Genomic DNA, 24,004 nt, shown 5'->3' with positions numbered 1-24,004 from the left:
GTGAGCCGTCCATTTGTATTCAGAGTGTCGCTCGGCGCAGATGGCAGGCAGAGCGAGTGGGAGGCCACAAGTGAGGCAGGTTACCTCTCCTCTGGGCCTGTCGTCTTCCCCCTTAACACCCCCACCCCAGTTGAGGCAGAGAGCGAGTCAGTGCGGGGTAGCGTATGGAGTGTAATGATGTACTAACTGTCTGTCTCCCACTGACAGCTGGATGCAGAGGCCAGTGATCTGCTAAAGGAGCTGCAGAATAAACTCAACACAGTGCTGGATGAGCTCAGCGGAGTGTTTGGCTCCAGGTGAGCGTTAATGTGACTAAATGTTTGTGTTTGTGTGTTTCATTAAGTTTAACTTCTCTGTTCATGTCTTTTTCCGCCAGTGAAGTTGAAGTAAAAGACTGCTCAGTTGTTGACAGACATGTTGTAAGCTCAGAATGTCATTGACTCAAGTTCTTGCTGTGCTCCATGTTTAGTGAGCACAGCAAGTTGCTAAACATTTCAGCTTGAAACAAAAGACACCCCGCTCCTAGCATCTTTCAGTCATCTAACAGAAGCAGCATGAGTGAGCAAGCACCTATTTAAACTTGCTTCACTGCTGCCACCTAAAATATGCAACCAGGAACAAAGCTTTTTTAAGGGTTGATGTTTTCCATCCCACAGTTTCAAGCCTGTGATCGAGGACTGTGTGAAGCAGATGAACCAGGAGCTGGTTCAGATGAAAGGGACGGCTAAAGGGAGCAACGCTGCCATGGATGCAGAGACTGTCCTCCGGCCTCTTATGGACCTCCTGGACAAAAAGTAGGTTTATACAGGAGTTATACCTCTAATATATGGGCGGCCACCGTCAAATTCAGTTACAAATCTAAGAGTCAAAGGGTTCAGCTGTCCATTGCTGAACCCAGAGTTTTGACCTCTTCTGATGTCAGAAGAAGCAGATGGGGCAGGAAGTTGCATCACATAATCATCGTTAACATCTGCCACTGTCTTTGCACTTACTGCTATATGTGCTGCTTATATCATGTCAGTTATATCACAAATGTTAATGATGATATAACTGACGTAAATATTTGATGATGAATGATTTCTTGCTAAGTTCAGGCTAATATCGATCCTTCAAACTGACTAGACATTTGAAAGCCTCACAGTTTAATCAGATATGATTTTATCAGATTGTAACAAAGATTGCACTCTCTATAAAGTGAAACAAACAAGTATTTACAGGAGCGGAAAAGAGTATGTCTAACCCTGAGTCTCATATAAATTAAAGACGACGGAAATCCGGTTTGGCCGCACCTAAAGGGTTTCTGAATAGTTTGATGAGTCCCAATTTATTTTGCTACCACACATGGCCTCTATTAAAGTAATCGAAGAATCGAACTGTCTGTTAAGTCACTATCTATGGGAAAATGAGGTAACACAATGGTGATTGAACCCACTGATGAAAGCCTTTGCAGTATATAGTATTATTACAGACTGGGTGTCTGTGGCGACATTCGCGGAAAAAATCACAAGCTGCGCCCAGTTAGTGACACGTTTTCCATCACCCAGCAGTGGTTAGTCTGCCAGAGAGGGTAAGTGGAGCTAAGCGGCTGCTTTTCTGGTCTCTGTGTTGCAAGTAAACAGTAATCTACTATGGCTGAACAAACAAATAAGTGAAAATCCTAAAGAAAAAGAAACAAATTCAACACTTTAGGCAAACAGTCTAAAAAGGAAAGTGGCCGTCAGGAAAATAAAGAGTTGACAAAGGGAGCCAACACTGTCTTGACATCTAGGAAGAGTGCTTCCAGAATTACCGTTTATTGTCATATGTGCAGACATAGAGAATGAAACTGAGATCTTCGAGATTATAACTTTAAGCACTCAAATTTCTCAACTGTTTATGTGAATCAAAAACAGGGGACCTTATTCATGTACTCACTATCCAACTGAGCAAACTCGGCAACTCCCACCAAGGCCCAAAAGGCTCCAAACATCCCAGCTTTACTGCGTGTCAGTTGGCTCTGGTTATTAGACTAATTGTCATGTTATCAGGACTGCCATATAAATTAAGTGCATTACTTTTTATTGCTGGTTCTTACACAGGACTAATGTATCAAAATCTAGCTTTAAAAGCTTTATTGTCTGTGTTGAAGCAACGGGTGCTCAATTACACGGGTTTTACATGTTGTTTTTAATATCCGTAGGGATTTTATGGAAGGTAAAGCAGCAACTTTAGCTCTCAATTTAATGAATGCAAAATAAAAAATCCTTTTCTCTAGAATTTCTCTTGAGAAGCTGCTCTGAGATTGCTTTGTAACTCATTTGTCTCTCTGGGTTTGTTCTCTCCCAGTACAATATAAGATGGCTTTGTGAAATAAGCAAATAAGCTGTTGTGAACGGAACCACTGGATAGACAAAAGCCTCTGACCAGATTAGTTTTTATATTATAGACTGATGAATTTGTCACTGATGTTCAAACACTTTAGTTTCTCATTGAGAACACAGATGAGAAAGTTTTTGAGCACAGCTGAACTACACAGGCCGTATATTTCAAAGGTACAGTTATGCCATGACTCATGACTCGTGACTTTTAAGGTTTTATTTCCAGACAGTTTTGAAAAAGTAAATACAAGATAGACTTGCCCCACACAATAAATACAGCTGTGAATTAATCACTTGCATTTCAGAAAAAAGAGACAGCAGCATTTTCTGTGAGTGTCGAGTAATTCAACCCAGGGACTGTTTTTTACTTCCGTGGCCTTCTTGAAAGAACTATAACGATGATATGGTTCAGTTGAGCTCTGGGAATCGCTCTTCTCCATTTGTCAGAGCAACATTGAGGCCAATGTGGTATTACAGGGAATCCTCTTAATGATATGGAAATACCAAATCCTTCCTCCTGTCTCCGAGACTCTGCCTGCACAATGGGCTGAGATTAAAGTAGAAAGCTGCGGCATTCATTCTGTGATTCACAGGTGTTTCTCTTTATTTAATCATTTTATTTATGAAGGCATCATCAATAAGAGCCTTAAGTCAGGGTTGGCTCACCTTGAGAGAATTGCTTTTCACTGTTGACCTGACATTTGCCCTTTCTTTGCCGCTCTGCAGTTTGATGTTATTTGCCAAGATTTGTGAGAAGACTGTGCTGAAACGAGTCCTCAAAGAGCTCTGGAAAATCGTGCTGAATACCATCGAGAGAACAATTGTTCTGCCTCCGCTGAATGACCAGAGTGTGAGTTTGATTAATTATCCGTCCCTTTCCCTATTCTGTTACTCTTTTCATCTCTGGGCCAGCCCTCCACCTCCCTCCTCTTCTCCACCTGTTTCTCTCTCATTTGCTCCATCTGTTCAGCTCTCTCTCTGCTGCTCCCTCACAACGCACAAATTACTGTACAGGAGATGAAACAACATGGCATCCCTAAATCTTCACACACGTGGGGTGAATGTTTTCAGACTGTTAATCCTTTGTCAGAGCTGGATGGACATTTTCATATCAGGCTTATCTTACTTCCTTTTCTTGTTCTGTTGTTGTTGATGGAGGCGTAAATGTGCAGTTTAGTGTCGTCATGTGGAGCAGTTTTCAGTCATTTTCTTTCCTCTGTCATTTTAAGTTCCCAAAATAAAATGTGCAGCTTAAAAACACAATTACAGTAGTTTTTAAGTTTTCATCTTCGTTCCTTTATATAATCTCTTCTTCATAATCATCCTCTCAACCTTCATTTTGTATTACATCATAAGGATATTTTTCTCTCCAACAGCAAGGAGCTCAGATGATCTTCAACGCTGCCAAGGATTTGGGACAGCTGTCCAAACTGAAGGTAATTTTGCAATGAACTGAAGACAGGCGCTGCTTATCTCAGCACACAAACACTATACTGTGAGAACCCTATAATGTCTGAATCCAAGGGGATTTCACTGGGCTTAGCAGGAGTGTTGTCATCTCCGTAAAGCATGCATAATGCCTGTATATACACTGAGATCTGTGCTTGGTGAACATGGATTATGTATTGTATTGTACACAGTATATCAGAGACATCATAGATAATACAGATATACTCAGTGTTTTAAAGGAAACTCACTACAGAGCCCATGTGTAACATATTTAAAAGCCCTTTTGTAGGAAGCCAGACATCAAGATATGTTAATATATTTCAACATTAGCAAACTGAAAACAATCTACCATCAATATCAAACAGATGTAAATTGTTTGGATGAAGTATAATCAGAGTTATCAATTAGCATTTAATTGCAAACTCGTTTGGATGGCTGGATTGTGACATTCAAAAGCATACTATTGTAAGCTACTGTAAGCTTTATGCGCTGCACACTGTAACTCTGTGCAACAGCAGCCAGACTGGTGTCTAATTGCTGCTGTGACCGGAGGATGTTTAATCCCTCAAGCTCTGTGTAGGGAGGCGCTGGAATGGATCAGTGGTTATACTGTTGTTTCACTAACAACTGTGGTATGACAGTACCTCGGAGCAGTATTTTAGCTCTTAGTCATGAGGGGGACGCTGAGTGAATGTATATGTTTGTTTATCTGTTGGTGTGCTCTCACTTTGTGTCGTCTTGGGGATTGTTTGAGGAAACTTCTGGGTACTGTGTGTGTGTGTGTGGACACAGATGGGTGTGTGTGTGTCTCAATCCCAAAGCATTAAAGTTGTTTATCATCCTCTTGTTATTATGACTCATAATCTTCAGCTCACTTTACTGAAACATTTTCTCTGATGGGATTTTTTAAAACTCAGTTTAATATGGACTTTGGGCTTTGTTGGTCTGTTACAATTAGTAAAATCCATATTCAATTACAAGTATCATACTTTATGTAGGCTGAACCCCGCTTCAGACGAAGAGGGCCTTTCTGTGTGGAGTTTGCATGTTCTCCACCAGGTACTCCAGCTTCCTCCCACAGTCCAAAGACATGCTTGTTGGTGACTCTAAATTGCCCGTTGGTGTGAGTGTGAAAGGTTGTCTGTCTCTATGTGTCAGCCCTGTGATTGATTGGTGATCAGTCCAGGGTGTACTCCGCCTCTCGTCCAATGACAGATGGGATAGGCTCCAGCCCCCCGCGACCCCTGAACAGGATAAGCGGTATAGATAATGCATGTACGCTATAACCCCTCTTAACTACACAAGTATTGCTGTTACCTCTGACCCATGTAATGGCTTGGATTTATCAGGCAGCAGAGTTACTCAGGCCCATATGTTGTTTGTTGTATACAAATAAAGCGGTTTGCAGGACAACATTGACATCTCAACCAGCACAAATCCAGTGGACGTTTCCGGCCTGCACTTATCTGCCTCAACAAATAGAAGATAGTTCAGTCAGGAGAGACCAGTGAATGAAGTAAGGAAGAACATTTATTTCACAATGATGATGTGGTAATGAATCATGGTCAGAAGTCTTTGGCGCTTTGACCCTGAGCAGCCGCAAAAATATACCCCCTTGGAGTCCAGACACTGGTGGTGGAGGTGTTGGCTGATGATGTCATGTAAGGCTGATGATGAAGACTGGGCGGTGATGCAGAGGTTGAGGGTCACGCATAAGGACGGCATGAATGAACTGGAGGCAGAGAATAGCCATATTTAAAAAGACAGCAACAATATGATTATATGATATGAACAAGCGTGCACAATATAGTCTTCCTGACTGAACTCTAGAGCGTCATTTAGTTTTATCAGCTTTTCATTCAGTGTGGTAAATGTGCAAGATAGTTTTAAGATATATACAATCCTACAATCGTGGTTATATTAGACATCAATGCAAAAATTAAATTTGAACATGTAATGGATCAGAAATCATGCCTCTTCATCATGAGGCTTTCATTAGCAAGAGGTGTTTCCTCTTCATTGCAGCCTTCAGATGGTTGGGGCTCACGATTACATTGTTTTCATGGCATGGGGAGATGAAATGTTAATGCAGATCAAGTGGGCCCAGTGCAATCTTGGCTTCAAATACAGACATCTAAGCGCACATGTTGATTAAAGTAGGGTTAAGAACATCTCTTTATAATCTGTGTGAAACAGACGTGTGGTAGATTAAATCTGTATCGCACACTGAATATAAAATATGTAAATGTATGTTTCTTCTGCAGCCTCTAATTTAAGGGATGAGATGTGGATTTTCACGGAGCTGCACATCCTTTTTCTATTGTGGTTATGTAGATTAAATCTTAGCAACAAACATCAATGTCATGCAGAAGTGCACAGACTTAAGTGCTTTTGTTCACCAAGAGGCCAGAAACATGAAACTGTGGATTAACTGTTTTCTGTTTTCATCTTTGATTGAGTTTCTTCCCTTCCTCTTTCCTTAAAAAATTAATGCAGTTTTGTCTGTGCTTTATAAGAGACACACCTGGGATGTTAGGCAGTGCCCCAACTTATTAAAAAAACTTCAATTAGTATCGACAAAAAAATCATTTTGCATAATTGAATTGGGTTTTGAAAGCTGGTGGGAGACAGCAACACACACGTCTATCAGACACTGCAGTTTAAAAGACTTCAACTGGTGCTCTTTTGTGAACAGTAAACCTTTTTGCTCATTTTAAGTCATTGCTATTATTCAAGGAAAGCGTCTAAAAATGACGAGCACCTGAATGCATCTCATGTTCCTGTTTTGCCGACTGTACAGTGTTTGACTCGATCTGATCTCCCTCTAGGAGCATGTCATCCGAGAGGAAGCCAGAAGTCTGACTCCACGACAGTGTGCAGCCATGGACCTCGTGCTTCCTACCATCAAGGTGAGTTTTACGTCGATTATGCTGTTGGCCGTCCTGCAAGACACGCCCGGGTGGTTAAACTTAACCTATTAGAAGACGGCTACATAAAGACATAGCAGAGCAGAGATATGCAAATAGACTTAGAATAATGAGAATTATGTAAATCAAAGGCACCGTTCAGGGGCGGCTGTGGCTCACATCGTGTGCCTGGAACATAATGGGTTGAATTGTCATTGACCCACATATTGTCTTGTTAAAGCTGATATTTAAAGTGTGTTTGAAGTGGAGTGAGATTAGTTCTGTTTATGTGGGATATTCAGGGGCAGGAAAGGGTGTGTTTACAGGACATCTATACATCAATTGAAAAGATAAATTCTATTTGTGTCGGTGTGTTTTTTATTGAATGTCATCAGACCGAAATCAAAAGAGATTCTTCGCTGAGACTTGTAAGCAGAAACTGCTCTGAATTTATGTAAATATTCACTTGTGATAAAACCTCTATCTACTTGATGTGTTTTTTGAAAGACGCCGTGTAGTTGGGAGAGGATCATGCACCCGAATCAAAGTGCTCTCAGCCTGCTTGAAACACAAAAACAATTATAGTTTTAAAAACACATGACACTCTGCCAGCCGAGACCCATCTGAGGATAATTCATATCCAGGAATCTGGAAAGATGCCCGAAAGCTTCAGCAAAAGAAAGTGTGAAATGCAGCACCGTTAATTTACTGTCGTGCGACTGTTTGTTGTAAAGGGATATGAGACAATTTCAAGACCCGGCCTCAGTTCTACAGGGACAAGAGGAGAGTTATGGTGCTGTGCCACTGGGGGAACACTGCATCATAAAGTGCTGAGAAAACTAATTGATTCTGCTGTCTCCAAGGAAACTACCTGCAGGTTTCGATCAATCATGTCGCTGGAATTCTTTTCATCAGTATTCCGATGAGAACAGTCAATTAACACAGTTCAGTAATTCCTCAGGAGAGTTAGACCATCCGATAAAGAGGTGCTGTGCAGACAGTAGCTTGTGTCGTATTTTTCATATCGCAGGGACAACAGCTGTAATCTGAAAAACACTGAAAATGGGAGAAATGCACTGAAGTAAAACATTCAGTGTATATGGACTACAACAAATGTGTATGATTGACGAGTATTAGACTACTTCTTCAGAATGTTACCCCAAAGGAACTCTACTCCGGAGCCAAACGTACAGTGAATGAAAGCAGTAAAGCGGCACAAGCTTTCAGATTCGCACAAGCGAGGATTATAAAGTCTCTTTAGGACATGAACCTGTAAAGACTGCGTGTAGATATACTACATCATATCTGCTTATATGCATCATCCAGACTGAACTTTGAACCTGTGAAACTGATGGGTAGGATAATGGATAAATGCAGCAGGAGTGCACATTTGACAAGCAGAGCATGCGGTCCATTTATTATACCCAATGATGTTCCTGTCTTTAAACTCTGACCTCTAAAGTGATTGTAGAGGAAAGGTAGCCGTCCAGATGTGTTGTTCTTAATACATTTTTAAGCGTATGAATGGAGCAAATATGTAGTGTATTTTACAAACAATATCCAAAAAGAACAATTTCACCTGTTATAGCAATAGTCAGATAATGTTTTTTTCACACAGTGAATGGAAAAATATTGGAGTACCTGTTTGAGTAGATATATCATAGAAAGAAGAGAGAGTAACCTCACGTGGATCACTACATGATGCAAGGCCCTAGTAAGTCTTGAGGATAGAGAGGAAGATAATATTACAGAAACAATCTAAACAAGGATCAAAACAGCAAACGCTCATCTTGAGCTCTCACCATGTAACTGGCTGATGCAGACATAATGTATATCACTCAAGACAAGCTAAATGAATTTAATAGTCATATCCCAGATTTGTGTTTTAGATGTGGACAATCTGAGGGAACTTTTTTCCACTGTGTTTGGGAGTGTTATAAGATTTTAAAAAAAAAACATGATCAGTTCAGTTAATTTTAGAGTTCAATGTTTTTTTATTAGGTTGTTAATTTATTTATTTAATGTTTAATTGTACAGGGACAAGTATGAAGCAAGTAAACCGATGCCACACACTACAGCATTTATAGCCTTTGCTAATTTGCCATGCCCGTCCCTAGATGGGCCTTTAAAATACATAAAATCAACAACAAATGCACAACAGACAGTTTAAAACAGACTCAACCATAAAAACAGATATAACAATACAGGATACAAAATACAATCCTACAATAAAATCATACATGACTACAAGACTGAGCCCTCTTCAAAAACTGTTTCAGGTTGAGTTTAAAATGCTCCCAGTCAGGGTCCAGTTTGAGCTCTGCAGGTAAGGCATTCCACATATTGATCCCCTGAACAGAAAAAGCACTTCATCCAAGTGATAACTTACGAAGGGCACCTTACAATCTCCATTAGATGCTCCACGTGTTATAGAGAAGAACAAAAATAAGGAAGAAGGAGCAAATCTTTTTAAATCTATGTTTGCTTCAGGCAAAACAGATTATAGCAGTTTTAATGGAAAAATGTAAATACACCAAATATAGGTAAATGTCTAAAGGAGCTATCTGCATGTACATCCTTAGAAAAAATGACTTATTCTATTAAGGGAAAACAAGAGCCTTTTTTAAAAGTATGGGGCACTTTTATTGAATATCTGGAACGTACAGACTTCAGTAGAGTGAATTTAGAGATTATTGATATAATTGAATCAGTCTTTTTGTCAGATTATGCCGATATAATCTGCAGACACGCTGCTGCTTCTACTCTCAAATCCCTGGACTCAGTTTATCCCTGTGCTCTTAGATTCATTACTGGAGATCCTTACAATACTCATTGTATTCTGTATAACAAAGTTGGTTGGTCTCTAACACAGAGGCGTGACAAACACTTGTTTATTTTTATCTATAAATCCCTTATTGGACATTCACTTCCCTACATATCATCCATGCTGAACTGTACCACTGGAACCTACAAAACTCCATCTACTGACTGTCTTATGCTTCAAGTCCCTCGCGTTTACTCTGAACCTCTGCCTTTAGTTTTTCTGCTCCAAACATGTGGAATTACTTACTCGCAGACAAATGAAGGCGATGATCTCACTTCACTTCAGCTTGCAATTGTTTTTATTAAGTGTTGTGTTTTTGGTTGTTTTAATTGTGTCATTTTCTCGTCATCATTGCAAATGAGGGAAACCTCAATGTTTTCACCCGGGATTATTAGCTGTAAGAGGAACTTTAGTATTTATTTTTATTATTGTTTATCCCTTTTTAATTTATTTCATTTTATTTAATTTTGAATGTATTTTTATTTTAGGTAGGTCATTGTTATTTGCCTCCACTGTCTGTGTGTATTGCGATTATTATAAATATTGTTTGTTTCTTGGGAAACTAATAAAGAAAGGGTAAAAGAAAAAAGAAATGAAATGAAAGAAATATGGCAAGTACACAAGGAAAGTTAAAAAGAAAAGAGGAAATGAGTCATGAAAGAAGACGTGTTTGATGGCAGTCTGGCAGGTAATTTGGCCGGGGGCAGGGTGATATTTTTTTAACAATGTGAGGTGATTCTGGGTCGGCTGCTCTTATTACCAGATGGAGTGCAGCATCACTGCCAAACGTAACACTCTTGGCATCTGCAACCATGTAGCCACACTGTCCTAGACCTTATATCCATTCCTTGTATTAGCTTTAACGCTATAGTGAGGTGATTAGACAGGCAAGTCTAATTTGAATTAACGTATTACTACAACATGAAAGTTCATTACCTTAACTTAACTTAGCCCAAACACTACCTTCACTTAGTGTTGCAATTCATTTATAAAACCCATTTAGTGCTCCCTGTAGTCTGGATTCATAATATGCAGTTCCCAATTTAGAGTGTGTCTTGATTAACTCCACACATGACTCACCCCCTCGTGCCAGATTATGTATAGTTCATGAGAAGCACGTGTTGGTGAAATTTTGTGATTCATAAGTTGTAAGTGAAGCAGAAAATTGTGCCTCCTACTGAGCTGAGTCAGTCACACATGTCCAAAAATGTTTACCAGCACCTTATATAGAGACATCATATTATGCTTGATGAAAATGATTTCACTCAGATGTATCCTAGTAAGTAAACAACAGTTTATATCTACTGTTATTTTAGGGGGGGTTGAGATTAGTGTGCGTCAACAGACCAAACACTAATATAAAACAAACCAAGGGTGTATAATTGGGCAGGGATGGTAGGGACACGTCCATATGAATATACAGAAATTACTGAATTGTCCCTTCCATTAATTTTGACCAAAAAGAATATATGATACGCGTAACTGTTGCACTTTCAACCTGCAGAGGAGTTGTGCAAATGAGACTCTGTCTGTTATTATAAACGAGGACTCCAATCTACAGTTAAATAACTTCACTAAACTGAAATTTAAACCGAGGAACAATGTGTCTCATGCTCAAATGACCACTTTTTACACCACGTCTGTGCTGCCTATATGCATGCGCTCTCTCTCTCTCTGTCTCTCTGTCCCTGAGGGAGTGCAGTTCTTTTACATATTATACATACCAATGTTAATTAATATTGCTGCCCCAATGTCTGTGGTTACAGTGGGATATTTTAAATGAAAACACCTCATCAAAGTGTGGCATATCAAAAGTTACGTTTACCCATTATAATGAATGGATAAAATAAAGGATCAAACCAATGTACTGCTACAAATACAAGTTAGTAGAGATTGGAGTTCATATACTAAAGTTATTTCCTCTCTTCAGTTTCAAGCAATGATGAACAGTAATAATTTGTGAATTTATAATTCCTTCATAATGCAGGGAAGGTGCAGAAGAAGCAGAGAAGTAGTTCTGTCCTCACTCTCTGTCAACCAAACTACTCTGAGACTACTAAGAGATATAATGACATGAATAATCATATTTCAAATAATGCCAGAAATATTTTTAATAAAAAATTGTTGTCCCCACCAGTGTTACAATGAAAACTATGCCCTTGCAACAAACAAGTTGCAAATTCTCTTTTGTTCCTGTACGACCGTATTTTACACTATATATATACTATATATATATAAGAGCTACAACAGGCACAGGAAAATAAAGAATGTCAGGGTTAAGAGATCTATTTCTTAAATGTGCATTAAAAATCCAAGCTTAAGCTCCAGATTCAAATGCATTGTAATTAGCTTCTAAAGTGACTATTACTACAACCTTTATTCTGATGTCTTTACGTGTTAGCCCTCCCTTTAAAATGCATCCTGTCAATGTAAACCTGGAGTAGCCTCTCGGCCTTTTGTACCTGCTGCTGCATCTTAAAAGGATGCCATCATGTTCAGAGTTATTCCAAGGTTTTTGTTCACCTTTCAAACTGTTAACATGAGCTGCTCTCTCTTTTATTTCCTCTGCAGCAATACTTCCATGCTGGAGGAAACGGGCTGAAGAAAACCTTCCTGGAAAAGAGCCCCGACATGAAGTCCCTCAAATATGCTCTCAGCCTTTACACTCAACCTACAGATGCCTTGATCAAGAAATATATATGCACCCAAACCTCTCAAGGTAAGGAGCGCGCAGAGGCCAGGACAAGTACTTCATCATTCATGAACTAAAACATGTTTGTGGCAGAGAGCTGTTTTGTTTGCCCATAAAAACTAAAAGAAATGTGCTTTAAAGGCAAGGATTAACTAAGTGATGCTAAAAGATGCTCAGACTGTAAAAGTGTCTACAAAGGTGTGAAAAAGCACAGCTTGTGGATACTATTGTGCAGCCGCGCTTTAGTACCTTCTCCAGACACTATTTAGTAAACATATTCTAATTAAACCGCTTATTGTATCCCAGTATATTTTTTCCATTACACCTCTGCAGCTTTATTAGCACTAAATCCCATCCTGCTGCTACTGGTATTTACAATTAAACTCCACATTGTTCTGTTCGCCCATCAGTGTTTGCTTCTTTTACTTACAGTATGTGTGTCCTCAGGATCCCTCCGTCACCTGATATTTTCTCGGCTCATATGTGCATGGTACATTGCTGTAATGGCGTACATTTGCTAAATGTCATCGGCCTCTTTCACTGTTGACAAATAAGCAAAGTTATCACCCCTTACCCTCTATGCTGCCATGCTCTCTCTCTCTCATTAGAAATCCCTGAACACTGTCACAACATATATAGATACACAGTATGTTCAGTGTAAATATTCCCTCCTGTGCTCCCTCTCTCTCTCTCATATTTCTCTCTGTCATCAGTGACCCACTTTCATGTGTTGTTGTCTCATTCATCCATCTCCACATGGAACTTTCTTACCCCGTCTCTCTGCAACAAGGCGGAAATACCTTCAGGTGTCCGGAGAGATTCGAGAGGGAATTCAGTCCGGTGGGGCGGTGAAGCTTTAAGCTCCTGGTTGTCTCTGTGTGCTCAGCCTTGCAGAACGCAGCATAGGCAGGCGGCAGGAAACAGGATGGCATCGGGAGAAAGCTATTCAGCCAGGCAGCCGACAGTCCCAACCAGCGCTCTCGCTCTCACTGACTGGCAGATGGGCTTAGACGCGCAGCGTTTCACTGTGTGCTATTTTCAGATAGCTTGTTGCATTCTTCCTCTTTCTCCCTCATCACATCCCTCCTCCCACCGCCCTCTGAGTTCACACCATGTTGTCGCTCTCTATCTGAGGCAGTGGAATGTGATGTCTGTAAGTGGATGTAGTGAGGTGGTTGATGTGCATTAGGTCAGTAAACAGTGTGAGGATGTGCTGATGCTTGATGAAGCTCAGTGGACACAGATTCATTAATCACCGACCCCTGTGCTCTGGCAGTGACACATTTAGACCACGACATGCGCTGGTCTGTTCCTGCCAAGCGTGTCTTTCTGTTTGGTAGCAAGGTTGGGGAGCTGTTTTATGCTTCAATGGAAATACAGTAACAACACAAATAAACACATCTTTCTCAAGAGTAATCGAATGTGCATATTTCACAGCTTTCTGTTTATTTTTCTGTTGATAGCGTCTTGGTACTGTGAGTGGCAAAAATGTTGTTAGCTAAGCTGCAATTAATACCGCTCTCATCTGTGACTTCCTTTTGTTGTCTTCTCACTGTCACCTTTGTTTTATCTCTTTCTCCTTTATCTCTTGGTACCATATGTACCATTTATCTTACTCACCGTCTGCTCTCACGTGTCCGTCACGCTGCCTGTTCCTCTGCGTGCCGTGTACCTGCCTGTTTATTATTTCATGAAGGTGCCAGGTAGCAGGGTCTCGCCTCTAAATCCAACAAGAACACAAAATCGTTTCATTTATTACATAATTTCTGCCGATAGCTGAAGTAAATGTGCTTTGGCGTTGCTCCGTTAATTTCCCACAAGTCCAGGGCTTAATTGTGCAGCAGCAGTGTTTTGGTGTCCCTCCCCCGTCCTCTCAGGGCATCATTACAATAAATCAGGCTGCTTGTTTCTTCATTACCAGCTATAATGGGCACTGCATGTTTGGCACATATTGATTATCTATTGGATCAACATGCCCGTTCATCAGCCACACCGGCACATTGTTCAACATCTGTTTGTCCCGAGCTGGGCGAGAACCAAGGCCGTGATTAGAGACAGGACTCCCTGCAGCAGGCAAAGTGAGACACATGGTCGGCAATCAATTCAAATTGTTTCCTGGCAACAACGTGTGTCTGTGTGATTGAAAGTGTAACGCTGACGTAACCGTGCAGGGTGTGATGCCCAAAAGCTATTTCCTCTGTGACATTTTGTTTCAGTTCACTGTTGTCCCCTCTATACTTCCTTTCTGAGATGCGTCGTTTGTTTTTTATTTCCACTTGCCTGCATGGAGTCAAATCTGATGTTGTGTTTGTGTTTCTGTCGAGTGGAGCAGTTTGATCATTTCATTGCGTAGAACTTTATTTATTTGCTGAATCCCTTTGCAGCATCTCCCTCCTTCATGGCCTTCAAACCAGGCAGATTACTTTATGTGTCTTTTTTCTTTCTTTTTGTTGTTCTTGTTTCGCCTCAAGCTAAAGGAAACCCTGACTGTGCTGCTGCTGGGGGTGAAATCAAGTCTCCTCCCCTACTGTTTTCCTCGTTCTTCATATTTTAGCTTTGACACACAGAAAGGTGTTTACATGCCGCTCTTTGGATCAATTTTTGGATGCCTCATCTACAAAAAAAGCTGCACCCACAGTTTTGGATTCAGTCCTTTCATCCTCTCTCTCTCTCTCTCTCGTGTTCCTGATCTCTCTATTTCGCTCCCGCTCTGCCCCTCCTCCATCCTCTCTGATTTTTTATTATGCCTCTTTCCAATTCTCCTGTTGTTGTTTTGGTGTGTGTCCAGGTCAGTCATCCAACGGGTCGGTGGGGGAGGTGTCGATGCAAGTGAATCTCATCTCTCACCCTGGCACAGGAGAGCACAAAGTCAGCGTGAAGGGTGAGATTTCCCTTTGCTCAGACGTGCTGTTCGTGATTTTGTTATTTACATGTATCACACCGACAAAAGACTGCTCGTTGTGGTCATCTGAACTGTGCCATAATCAGCAGCGTTGTTGTAAAGTGCTCGAGCCCGCCTAGAGAATCAAAAAAGAATTAAATAGTAATTTGAAGCACTGTATATAAAATCACAAACACATCTTGGGTTTAGGGTTTATTTTCTATTCTTGCCAAGGCTATAAAAAAAGTTAGGACTTAGCCTAAAGCTAGGGATTTATAGATCTGAAACATCTGCATTTTTATAAGCTGTGCTTGCAAAGTTTTATGGATGGCAACGTTGATCTGTTGGTAGCTCCATCACTTTGGTTCAGACTTAAATGTCTCATCAACCTTTGGATGGGCTGCTGAGAAAGATAGCACAGACATGCATGCTCCCCACTGGATGAATCTTAATCTCTATCTACAGATTCTACAGAGAAACGTAGACTCTGTAGGCAGCGACGTGGATTTCAGGGACGGCAAGTCTTCTGGTTTCTGGTCTGTAGTACGCTTGTAGTCCAAGTCATATTGACCAATCACATATCAGCAGGCAGCGGCATATGCAGGAAAAGAAGTCAGTGTGGAGAGCAAAAGCAGGTGGCGCCGTAATGACATCCAGGCTCCCATCAGCAGCTATCTGACCATGATTTAGCTTCTTATTGATCTCTATAAACTGACATCTGCATGCTAACAGCAAAATTCAACTTGAGATAAATTCCCTGACGCAGTGTCATGAAAGCCGTTCAGCGTTTAGATTTCCCGACTTCCTTGAATGCATCAGAAATGATCGATCTGACCTCCGTACAACAAACGAGCATTTTAAAAGTAGTTTTCTTCTCCTCTTGAGGACAGACCTGACAAAGCTTGAGTTTTTACTTTTTACAAATCTGCATCATGATGTTGAAATTTCGGCAAAAGTAGAACCCATTAATTAAAGTAAATCACAAGAAAAATGGGTTCTTTTTCTGTTAACGATGCAGCACGTGGAAAAGGAAGTCTTGACTGGAAGTCGTTTATTGCTAACAGCTGGCTACACACCCGGCATGTTGGCTACATCGTCGTCACACTATAGCCGATGGGAGACGACGGATCCTAATAACTGACTGGCCCATCCTGTAGTACCACAAATAGGTTAATAGTCAAATGGATTGCCATCAAATTTTGGCGATTATTTTCAAAAGAATCCTAACTACTATTATGATTCCCTGGTATTTCCCTTAGCCCCTCAGCAGGTCAGAGGTCATACTTGTCTGTGCAAGATTAGCACTAAATATTACACAGACTTTAAAATAATAATGAATGAATGAAGTGCTTAATGGTGTTTAATGTTTAGCTCTGTGTCGTGCAAGAAAAAGAGAACAAATGTGCTGATGATTTAATTGCCTTGTGTAAATAATTTCCATTTCTGTAAACCTGTGCTTACTGATCTTTGTTTCCCATACGTCAGCACCAGAAATGGACCCACAGCTGCAGTGATATCAGCCCCTGCTGTAGCACTGTACACACTACAGCTGGCAATCAGCTGCAATCAGCCCACAGCAATAACATGACCATGTGATTGCCGGTTACTATGGCGATCATGTATTGATGTTTCTATCAAAGAAAAATCCTGATGAAGAGCTGCAGTATAGCTATATCTTTAATATTTATTTTTTTGCACTTGTACGTTTCTGTCTGTGGTTTTCTACAGTTCCCAGAATTACCTTGGCAACTACCACAGAACAGAATGTAAGAAAATAACAAACACAAAAATTAATATTCAGCTTCTGTGGCTGCTCTCTGGGAATATGTTACGGTCTGCAGAAGACACCGTGCCAGTCCTTCAGTGTCCCTGTCTCCCTCATGGTAGAGTTATGTCTGAACAAAATCATCTGCAAATAAACTCTCGCAGTTTGATTTGTTGGCACTGACATCCAAAGATGTTTACAGTTAATGTTCCAGATAAGTGGAAATGTTTCTGCTATCAAGCTCTGTTGTACTGGCTGTGACAGTATCTCAGCATAATATGACATTTTCTACATTTAGCCTGTTATCTGTGGGAATAAGATAAAAATGCTTCCAAAAGTAGAAAATGGGGGCAGAAAACTTCTTTTTATTCTGACAAAGCCTTCATGTTTGCAGCGGTTTATACTTCTCCTAAGCTTTGTCTTCAATGCCCCTGATGCTTATTGTCTCTGCATTTCTCAGTGGTCGCAGTGAACAACCTCACCTGGCAAACCAATGCCATGTTCCGGCCGTTTGTGGAGGTCAACGCCGTGGGACCCCACCTGGCTGACAAGAAGCGCAAATTCAGCACCAAGACCAAGAATAACAACTGGTCACCAAAGTACAATGAAACATTCCAATAGTGAGTCATTGTTTTCCACGATTGTTAATTACAGAGCTGAAGAGCACAGGAGCAGGTCTGAGCCTGATTTGAAGCACATACATTATTTTAATTATTATTACTTTGCATTTTACCGTCCTGCATTCAACCTTCAAATTAATGTCTAGCATTTTGCACCTTACATGCTGCTGTACCTTCAGACTAGTATTCATTATGCCATCTGCACACTATAAAAGAAGCTGCAGCAACCTTTATATAGCAGCACATAATACCCTTTAATACTGTACTGCCCAAATCCTCCCAACTGTTCTGAGCAGTAAATAGAGTGAAATTACTTTACAGCACTTCTGCTCATTGCATTGAAACTCGTGAGGGAAGTCGAGTGACTGCTTCAGCAGAGCTATAGGTTTGTCCCCTCTCTGACACAGCCGCTCTCGGAGCAGAGCCAACCAACATCAGAGCTGAAGTGTTTTCAGGCTGAGTTGTAGCTGCAGCAGCGTGATCAGTGCAGGATTCTCTTCATAAAGAAGCTGCTGCTGGTTTTGTCATTTGAATTTTAAGAGGCCATTTAGCTGCTGAAGATAATTAGAAAACATCCTAATAAAACACTGTTTCAGAATAATGGCTCATTTGAAAGGAAACATTCACTTCCCTCGAAAAAACATGATTGGATTGTCTCTTCACAGCTGCACATATAATAAGGTGGCTTTTTGCTTGGGAATCATCTCTCAGCCGGAGTCTCAAGCCGACAGGTTTTATTCAGCTGCAAACAAAGCTGAGTGTCAGTGTCCAGAGAGCTGTTTTCACTGTTGTGACACTTTGGGCTTTGCTTTAAGTTTGAACTAAATAAAGTACATAAAAGTCAGATTAGTATACTTTTAAGTGACTCACAACTTACTGGACAGTATCTTAACTGTCATGACGTGATTAAACACATATTTATTAGAGAGAAAAAAAGACTGCTGAAGTTTTAATATAATGTGTTATAGCTGCTCTTTGGTGGCGAACACAGAAATACAAAAGTAAAACAAAACACAAGGCATTCTTCTGGCAATTTTTGCATCCAGAAGTTTAATTCAATTGATTATTTCAGAAGCGAAAATGCTTAAAACATAGATACATCTAAAACAGGTTAGTAAACAGCTGAGTAATAAACCTCATGTGTCTGCTTCAGCCTGTTAAAAGAATGTTTTTGCAGAGTGACTTGTTCTTTTTTCACCCCTTTTGAATACTTTTTGGCTGACCGCCGGGGTCAGCCCTACACACGGGTCTGTAAGTGACTGACTGACTGACTGAGTGAGTGACGGTACTTTCAGAGCCACATAGAGAGAGAGTTGTGACATCGCAATGGCGGATCATGGAGCATATTGAACCTCCACTGACACCACTCTCTGTCTATACGGCTCTGGATACTTTGTACGGGGAGTAGGCGGGGCTGCTCCTCCGCTGCTCTTCCACTGTTGTCCTTCTCACAAGTTGAATATAAGTACAGTGGATTGACACATTGGTTATTTGCATCCTTAAACATACATGATCTCTTCAGTCTGACCTTCTCATCTCTTGTATCTTCCAGTGTTCTGAGTAACGAACATGGTCCGGAGGCCTACGAGCTGCACGTCTCAGTCAAGGACTACTGCTTTGCCAGGGAGGACCGCATCATCGGCATGACAGTCATCCAGCTCCGAGAGCTGGCGGACACGGGCAGCTGCTCCGCCTGCTACCCCCTGATGAAGAGCGTCTCCATGGACGAAACTGGCCTCACCATCATGAGGATACTCTCTCAAAGGACCAACGATGAGGTGGCCAAAGAGTTTGTGCGTCTCAAGACAGACACACGCTCGACGGAGGAAGTGTCGTAATGTGGAGCAAACATGCAGTACTAAAAAAAGTTGTGTTGTCTTAAATGAGATACAGAGAGCAGTAGCAACAGTTGTTCTTACTGGATAGAAGCTGGAGAAAGAGATTGTCCAAAGAGAAGCGCAGGAGGCCCAAATGTGGCAAAGCAGCAAGTCAGAGAGAGAGAGAGAGAGAGTTGTGTTTGTTTGTTTGTTTTTGTGCATGTGCGTAAAACATCTGTTGGAATGTTCATTTTAAAACTACAGTATGTACAAGTGTTTACTTACCGTATGCTTACTATTAAGTACTATATTCTACAGGTTATGTTAAGGAGACATGAAATACCTTTTGTACAACATTTAGTCTTTTTGAACAGAGATTTGTTCCAATAAAGTGCCAAACCAGTGAAAAAAAGAACAAACCAACGTATATGAATTATGGTGAACTTAGTATGTTTGAAATTTGCTCGATTATTTTGTCCGGTGTAAGTCATTTTCTGACCGTGTGGCGTTTTGATTGTTGCAAAGTCTTTCATTTTGCACCCTCGTTTTTTGGCTTCACGTTCTTCCACACAGCACTGTTGTGCATGTCCTCTTCTCGGTCATGTCTCTCCCATGATTCCACAGTGACCACCGAGCAGGGTCCTGTCCCCTTGCCTTCAAACTGTTTGTATTTTAAGTCGACCTGAAAATAGACCATGTTTTTTTAAATGGCGATGACTGCTATGTAAACCTTCATAGGTGTTTGTAATTTTATAACCATGACAACAATGACGACAGCCTCCAGTGCTAACAGTCTTAGCAGAAAGGATGGAAATGTTTTCTTTTTTCTTTGGCTTTTTGTTCTTTCTTTTGGGCCATCAGCTTCCAGCCTTTCTGAATGACCACTGTGAACAAGAGCTTTGGAAGGCAAGCTTACATGACATTGCTTACAGTTTGATATTGTTTCATATTTTCCGATAACTTTGTTCCTGATAAACTGCCAAAGTTATATAAAATATTTGTACAAAAGCAATCCATTACATGTATGAAGATATATATGTACATGTGATCAATTACTTTTTCAATGCTAAATATTTGATTATTGATAGGGTGGTACTAAGATTTTATTTTTTTTATTTCCTGTGAAGCTGTTAAACAATATGAAAGTTGCACATGTTACTTTACACATCAGTTCTATCAGCTCATTGGAATTATTTTTCTTCATAAAGGAAAGAGTCTAACATTTGGTAAATATGCAACATTCCTATGTATTGCACTGATGGCGAATTGTATGTCATGTAAATATATTTAGTGAGATATTGTACAAAAGTCTACTTTTCTTCAATGTGCATAAAGTATGTGCAAATGTGTTAAAACATCTGGTTCATTTTGAACAACTCTCCAGTAATCATCCCTTTAACCTTTCCCCTTTTTGATCGTATTTATAATGCAAGCTTCAGATTGCGGGACGCACGGTGGTGCAGTGGTTAGCGCTGTTGCCTCACAGCTAGAAGGTTCCTCGTTCGACGACGCCTTTCTGTGTGGAGTTTGCATGTTCTCCCCGTGCATGCGTGGGTTCCCTCCGGGTACTCTGGCTTCCTCCCACAGTCCAAAGACATGCTCGTTAGGTTCATTGGTGACTCTAAAATTGCCCGTAGGTTCGAGTGTACATGGTTGTCTGTCTCTGTGTGTCAGCCCTTTGATTAACTGGCGATCAGTCCAGGGTGTAACCCCGCCTTTTGTCCAATGACAGCTGGGATAGGCTCCAGCCCTGCCGCGACCCTGAACAGGACAAGCGGTATAGGTAATGGGTGGATGGATTTCAGGTTCCGAGGATTCGAAAATGAAGAGAAATCATCGACTTCTGGGGAGCCGCTTGTTTGCAGAGGTTACGTGCAGGTCTGTCAGGTTTAATCTGCCTGGGTTGGGGTAGCATAAGTGATCATACTATGACAGTGGTCCAAAACTGATCAATGCTTGTATAAAAAAAAAGCTATGAATTTGAAAGTATAATTTTTTCTGGTTTTCAGATCTGTGTGTTTATTGATGAAAACCAGCACGACAACCCTGGATCAAAACCTGACGCCTCCATTACCCACAATGCAACTTGCCCCAACCACAAACAGTCAGATCAGAGATCCTGGAGCGTTACGCTAGTAGTGGCTAATGTAGGAAGCCTCAAGCAGAGATGAGAAGCATTTGCTACAGAAGTCTGGTACACTCGCTTCTTTCCACACCCACTCTTTTCATTTCAAACTCATCGACATGAAAAGGCTCTTTTTTTACGTTTTGTTCACAAATCCAGATGTACTCCCCAGGAGGCTGAAAGCATACAATATTAAGCACAGTTTGCACCATTAAAAAGTATTTAAGCTTTGTCTTCCAATGCTCCTAAAAAAAAAGGGGCATTTCATTGCTAATCAGATAAAACATGAAAGCAATCAACCCTAGACGTAACCTTATGCCAAACTCACACAAAGATCATAATAGCATTTTTAAACCTATAAAGAATATTAAAGAAGCACAGCATGCATTATAACTCTGGGAATAACTGAATAATACTTTTTGATAATGGTGATCACACGTGTCTCTGCTACCAGAGATTTCCTCCCCACCTACTGCGTAGAAACTTGCTGCCAGTGTCTGCACATGGGATCAGAGATTCCTGCTTCTGATGTGAAGCCTTTGAAAAGCACCTAAAGATTACTTCCACAAGATAATATAATCCTTTGCGCTAAACATGAAGGCTTCACTTTGTCAAAGTTTCTCTTTTTTTGTGATTTCACGGTGCCTTAGATGAGTGTTTTCACATCAGTTATGCTCTACTTACTGTCAGTCATTCGACACCCACGGGGAGAAATGCACGACTCTGGCAGGAATTAATCCCTCAAAAACACGTCACCTGCCAAAACTTTAACGCCACGTTTATGCTGTTTTATTTGGGCCATCTGTGTTACCTCGAATTACAGTTGATTTCTGGCTTAATGTGAAAATGTAGCCCAAACATCAGCTCTGTTAAGCCCAATGTAAAGAGTCAATATAATGTACATGTCATCGGTAATACTTCAGGGAAATGCAAGCTGTTTACAAGTCTACAAGGTTTGTCTTACTATTCAAAATCATACATACATAGTGTAAAGAACCAAAAGCCATTTTTGTTGAAATTTTCTTTACATCCCGATAGCGATCCATATATTAAGGAGCAGTATCTGTGGCTGCCGCAGGCCTGTTCTAAGTCTATCTAAAGTCCATCTAATCATTTCATTCAAACTGAATGAAAGGATTGGATGTCTCTCTAGCCTGACTTTGCACCTACCTGCCCTATGCACAGAAATGGAAGAGAAGGTAGTTTCACTCCGTAGGTGATACGCTCTCTTGTGGACTCGTCCTGCACGTTCATGTGTTTTAGAGAGAGTGCCTTTCACATTTTTCCAGATAATATCAAAATCTGCTATCCGGTTCTCCAAAGTTTCCAGCTTTAACAATAACTTGGTCTTCAAAGATTATAGAATCGATCATCGGAAGGCGATTAATCCAGCCACAGGCTGTCCCTTAGTCTCACACAGTGAATCTAATCACCTGGAACCAGGATTAGAGCACCAGGCAAAGTAAGTCCATTTGTCAGTGTCACCGTTTTGTCTTTTCTTTGTAGCTGTAGTCCCTCTGAAGCACATGGGTATTGAAAGCAAATGAGAGATAAAGAGAAAAAAACGTGCGTGTAAGAGAGTAGTAAAGATACGTGGGCACTGCAGAGCAGACCCAGAGTGCTTGAGAGAAGATGACAGGATACGTGGGAGGTATTTTCAGTCGTGAGATCAATTCAATTCTTTCACAGAAACATGATGACACTACTCATGTTTATAAAGTAGCCCACAGGGATTTCGTAACTGATTAATAATGATACGTCGTGTGATAATGTGGTGTGTATTTCTGTTTTTAGTGCAAAATTTAGAATGTGAAAATCTACAGAATCTTTGTGCTGTTCGAAATTTAACATCCTATGTACAGATAAGTCACAAAAACAGCTGTTTGAAAAGTCAAAGCAGGAATATAGCAGGTGTAATTAATAACATTAGGCTAAATTGCATAAGAATTGACACTTGATGGATCTGCACCTTTGTTAATAAAATGTTTTCTTTACATCAGACAACATAATAAAAAACACATAAAAAATAGCGATACAACTTCGTACCAGTCCTGTATCATAATGGCTCTTTAGCTAGCTTGAAACTGGAGATGCTACAAGGAAACTAAATTTTGTACAAAAGTGACAGGAGGAGTGAACAGGAAGTTACTCCTTCTGGCAAAGAAATAATCACATAACCACCAGCCTGTTTTTCAGCTCCGGTTTTGTGCAAATTAAATCAACAAGATGTGGAGTGGAGTTGGTAGGCAGCCTTGTTTTTATACCTTTGGACAGAACCAAGCTAGCTGTCCCTTCCTGTTTTCTTTATTGGCTCAGCTGTTTGCAATACACAAATTACACAAGAACTGTTTAAGTAGTTCGGTGAAACTAATATTACGAAGGTTTTGATCCAAATTCAACACAAAATGATACTTTTTATGAAGACTGCAGTCTCAAAATTATTCAACCCCTTCATGACAAGCATCTTCAGTACTTAGTAGAGCACCTTTTTCCTGTCATGACCCACTGCAAACGTGATGCATAGCCAGACACCAGCTTCTGACAGCGTTCCTGAGGAATCTTAGCCCA

At 40.6% G+C, this 24,004-nt stretch overlaps 1 protein-coding gene across 2 annotated transcripts in view; it reads left to right on the top strand.

Moving 5' to 3' along the window:
• The window catches only part of LOC138607479 (protein unc-13 homolog C-like), an 86,462-nt gene extending 65,815 nt beyond the window's left edge, over window positions 1–20,647 (top strand). For both annotated transcript variants that reach the window (XM_069680206.1, XM_069680135.1), the window contains 9 exons: window positions 208–296; window positions 657–794; window positions 3,084–3,207; window positions 3,734–3,793; window positions 6,635–6,715; window positions 12,108–12,255; window positions 15,017–15,109; window positions 17,335–17,494; window positions 19,047–20,647. In XM_069680206.1, coding sequence (XP_069536307.1) covers window positions 208–296; window positions 657–794; window positions 3,084–3,207; window positions 3,734–3,793; window positions 6,635–6,715; window positions 12,108–12,255; window positions 15,017–15,109; window positions 17,335–17,494; window positions 19,047–19,332 — 1,179 coding nt within the window. In that variant the 3' untranslated portion in view covers window positions 19,333–20,647. The remainder of the gene's footprint in view (window positions 1–207; window positions 297–656; window positions 795–3,083; window positions 3,208–3,733; window positions 3,794–6,634; window positions 6,716–12,107; window positions 12,256–15,016; window positions 15,110–17,334; window positions 17,495–19,046) is intronic.
• Window positions 20,648–24,004: the final 3,357 nt, after the last annotated feature.

Source organism: Semicossyphus pulcher, unplaced genomic scaffold (genome assembly GCF_022749685.1).
Source record: "Semicossyphus pulcher isolate SPU_LCO1_2020_fin unplaced genomic scaffold, fSemPul1.0.p SCAF_1, whole genome shotgun sequence".
Classification (NCBI taxonomy): domain Eukaryota; kingdom Metazoa; phylum Chordata; class Actinopteri; order Labriformes; family Labridae; genus Semicossyphus; species Semicossyphus pulcher.
The sequence above is the reverse complement of the archived record's forward strand: the minus strand, read 5'-3'. Positions and strand labels throughout refer to the sequence as shown.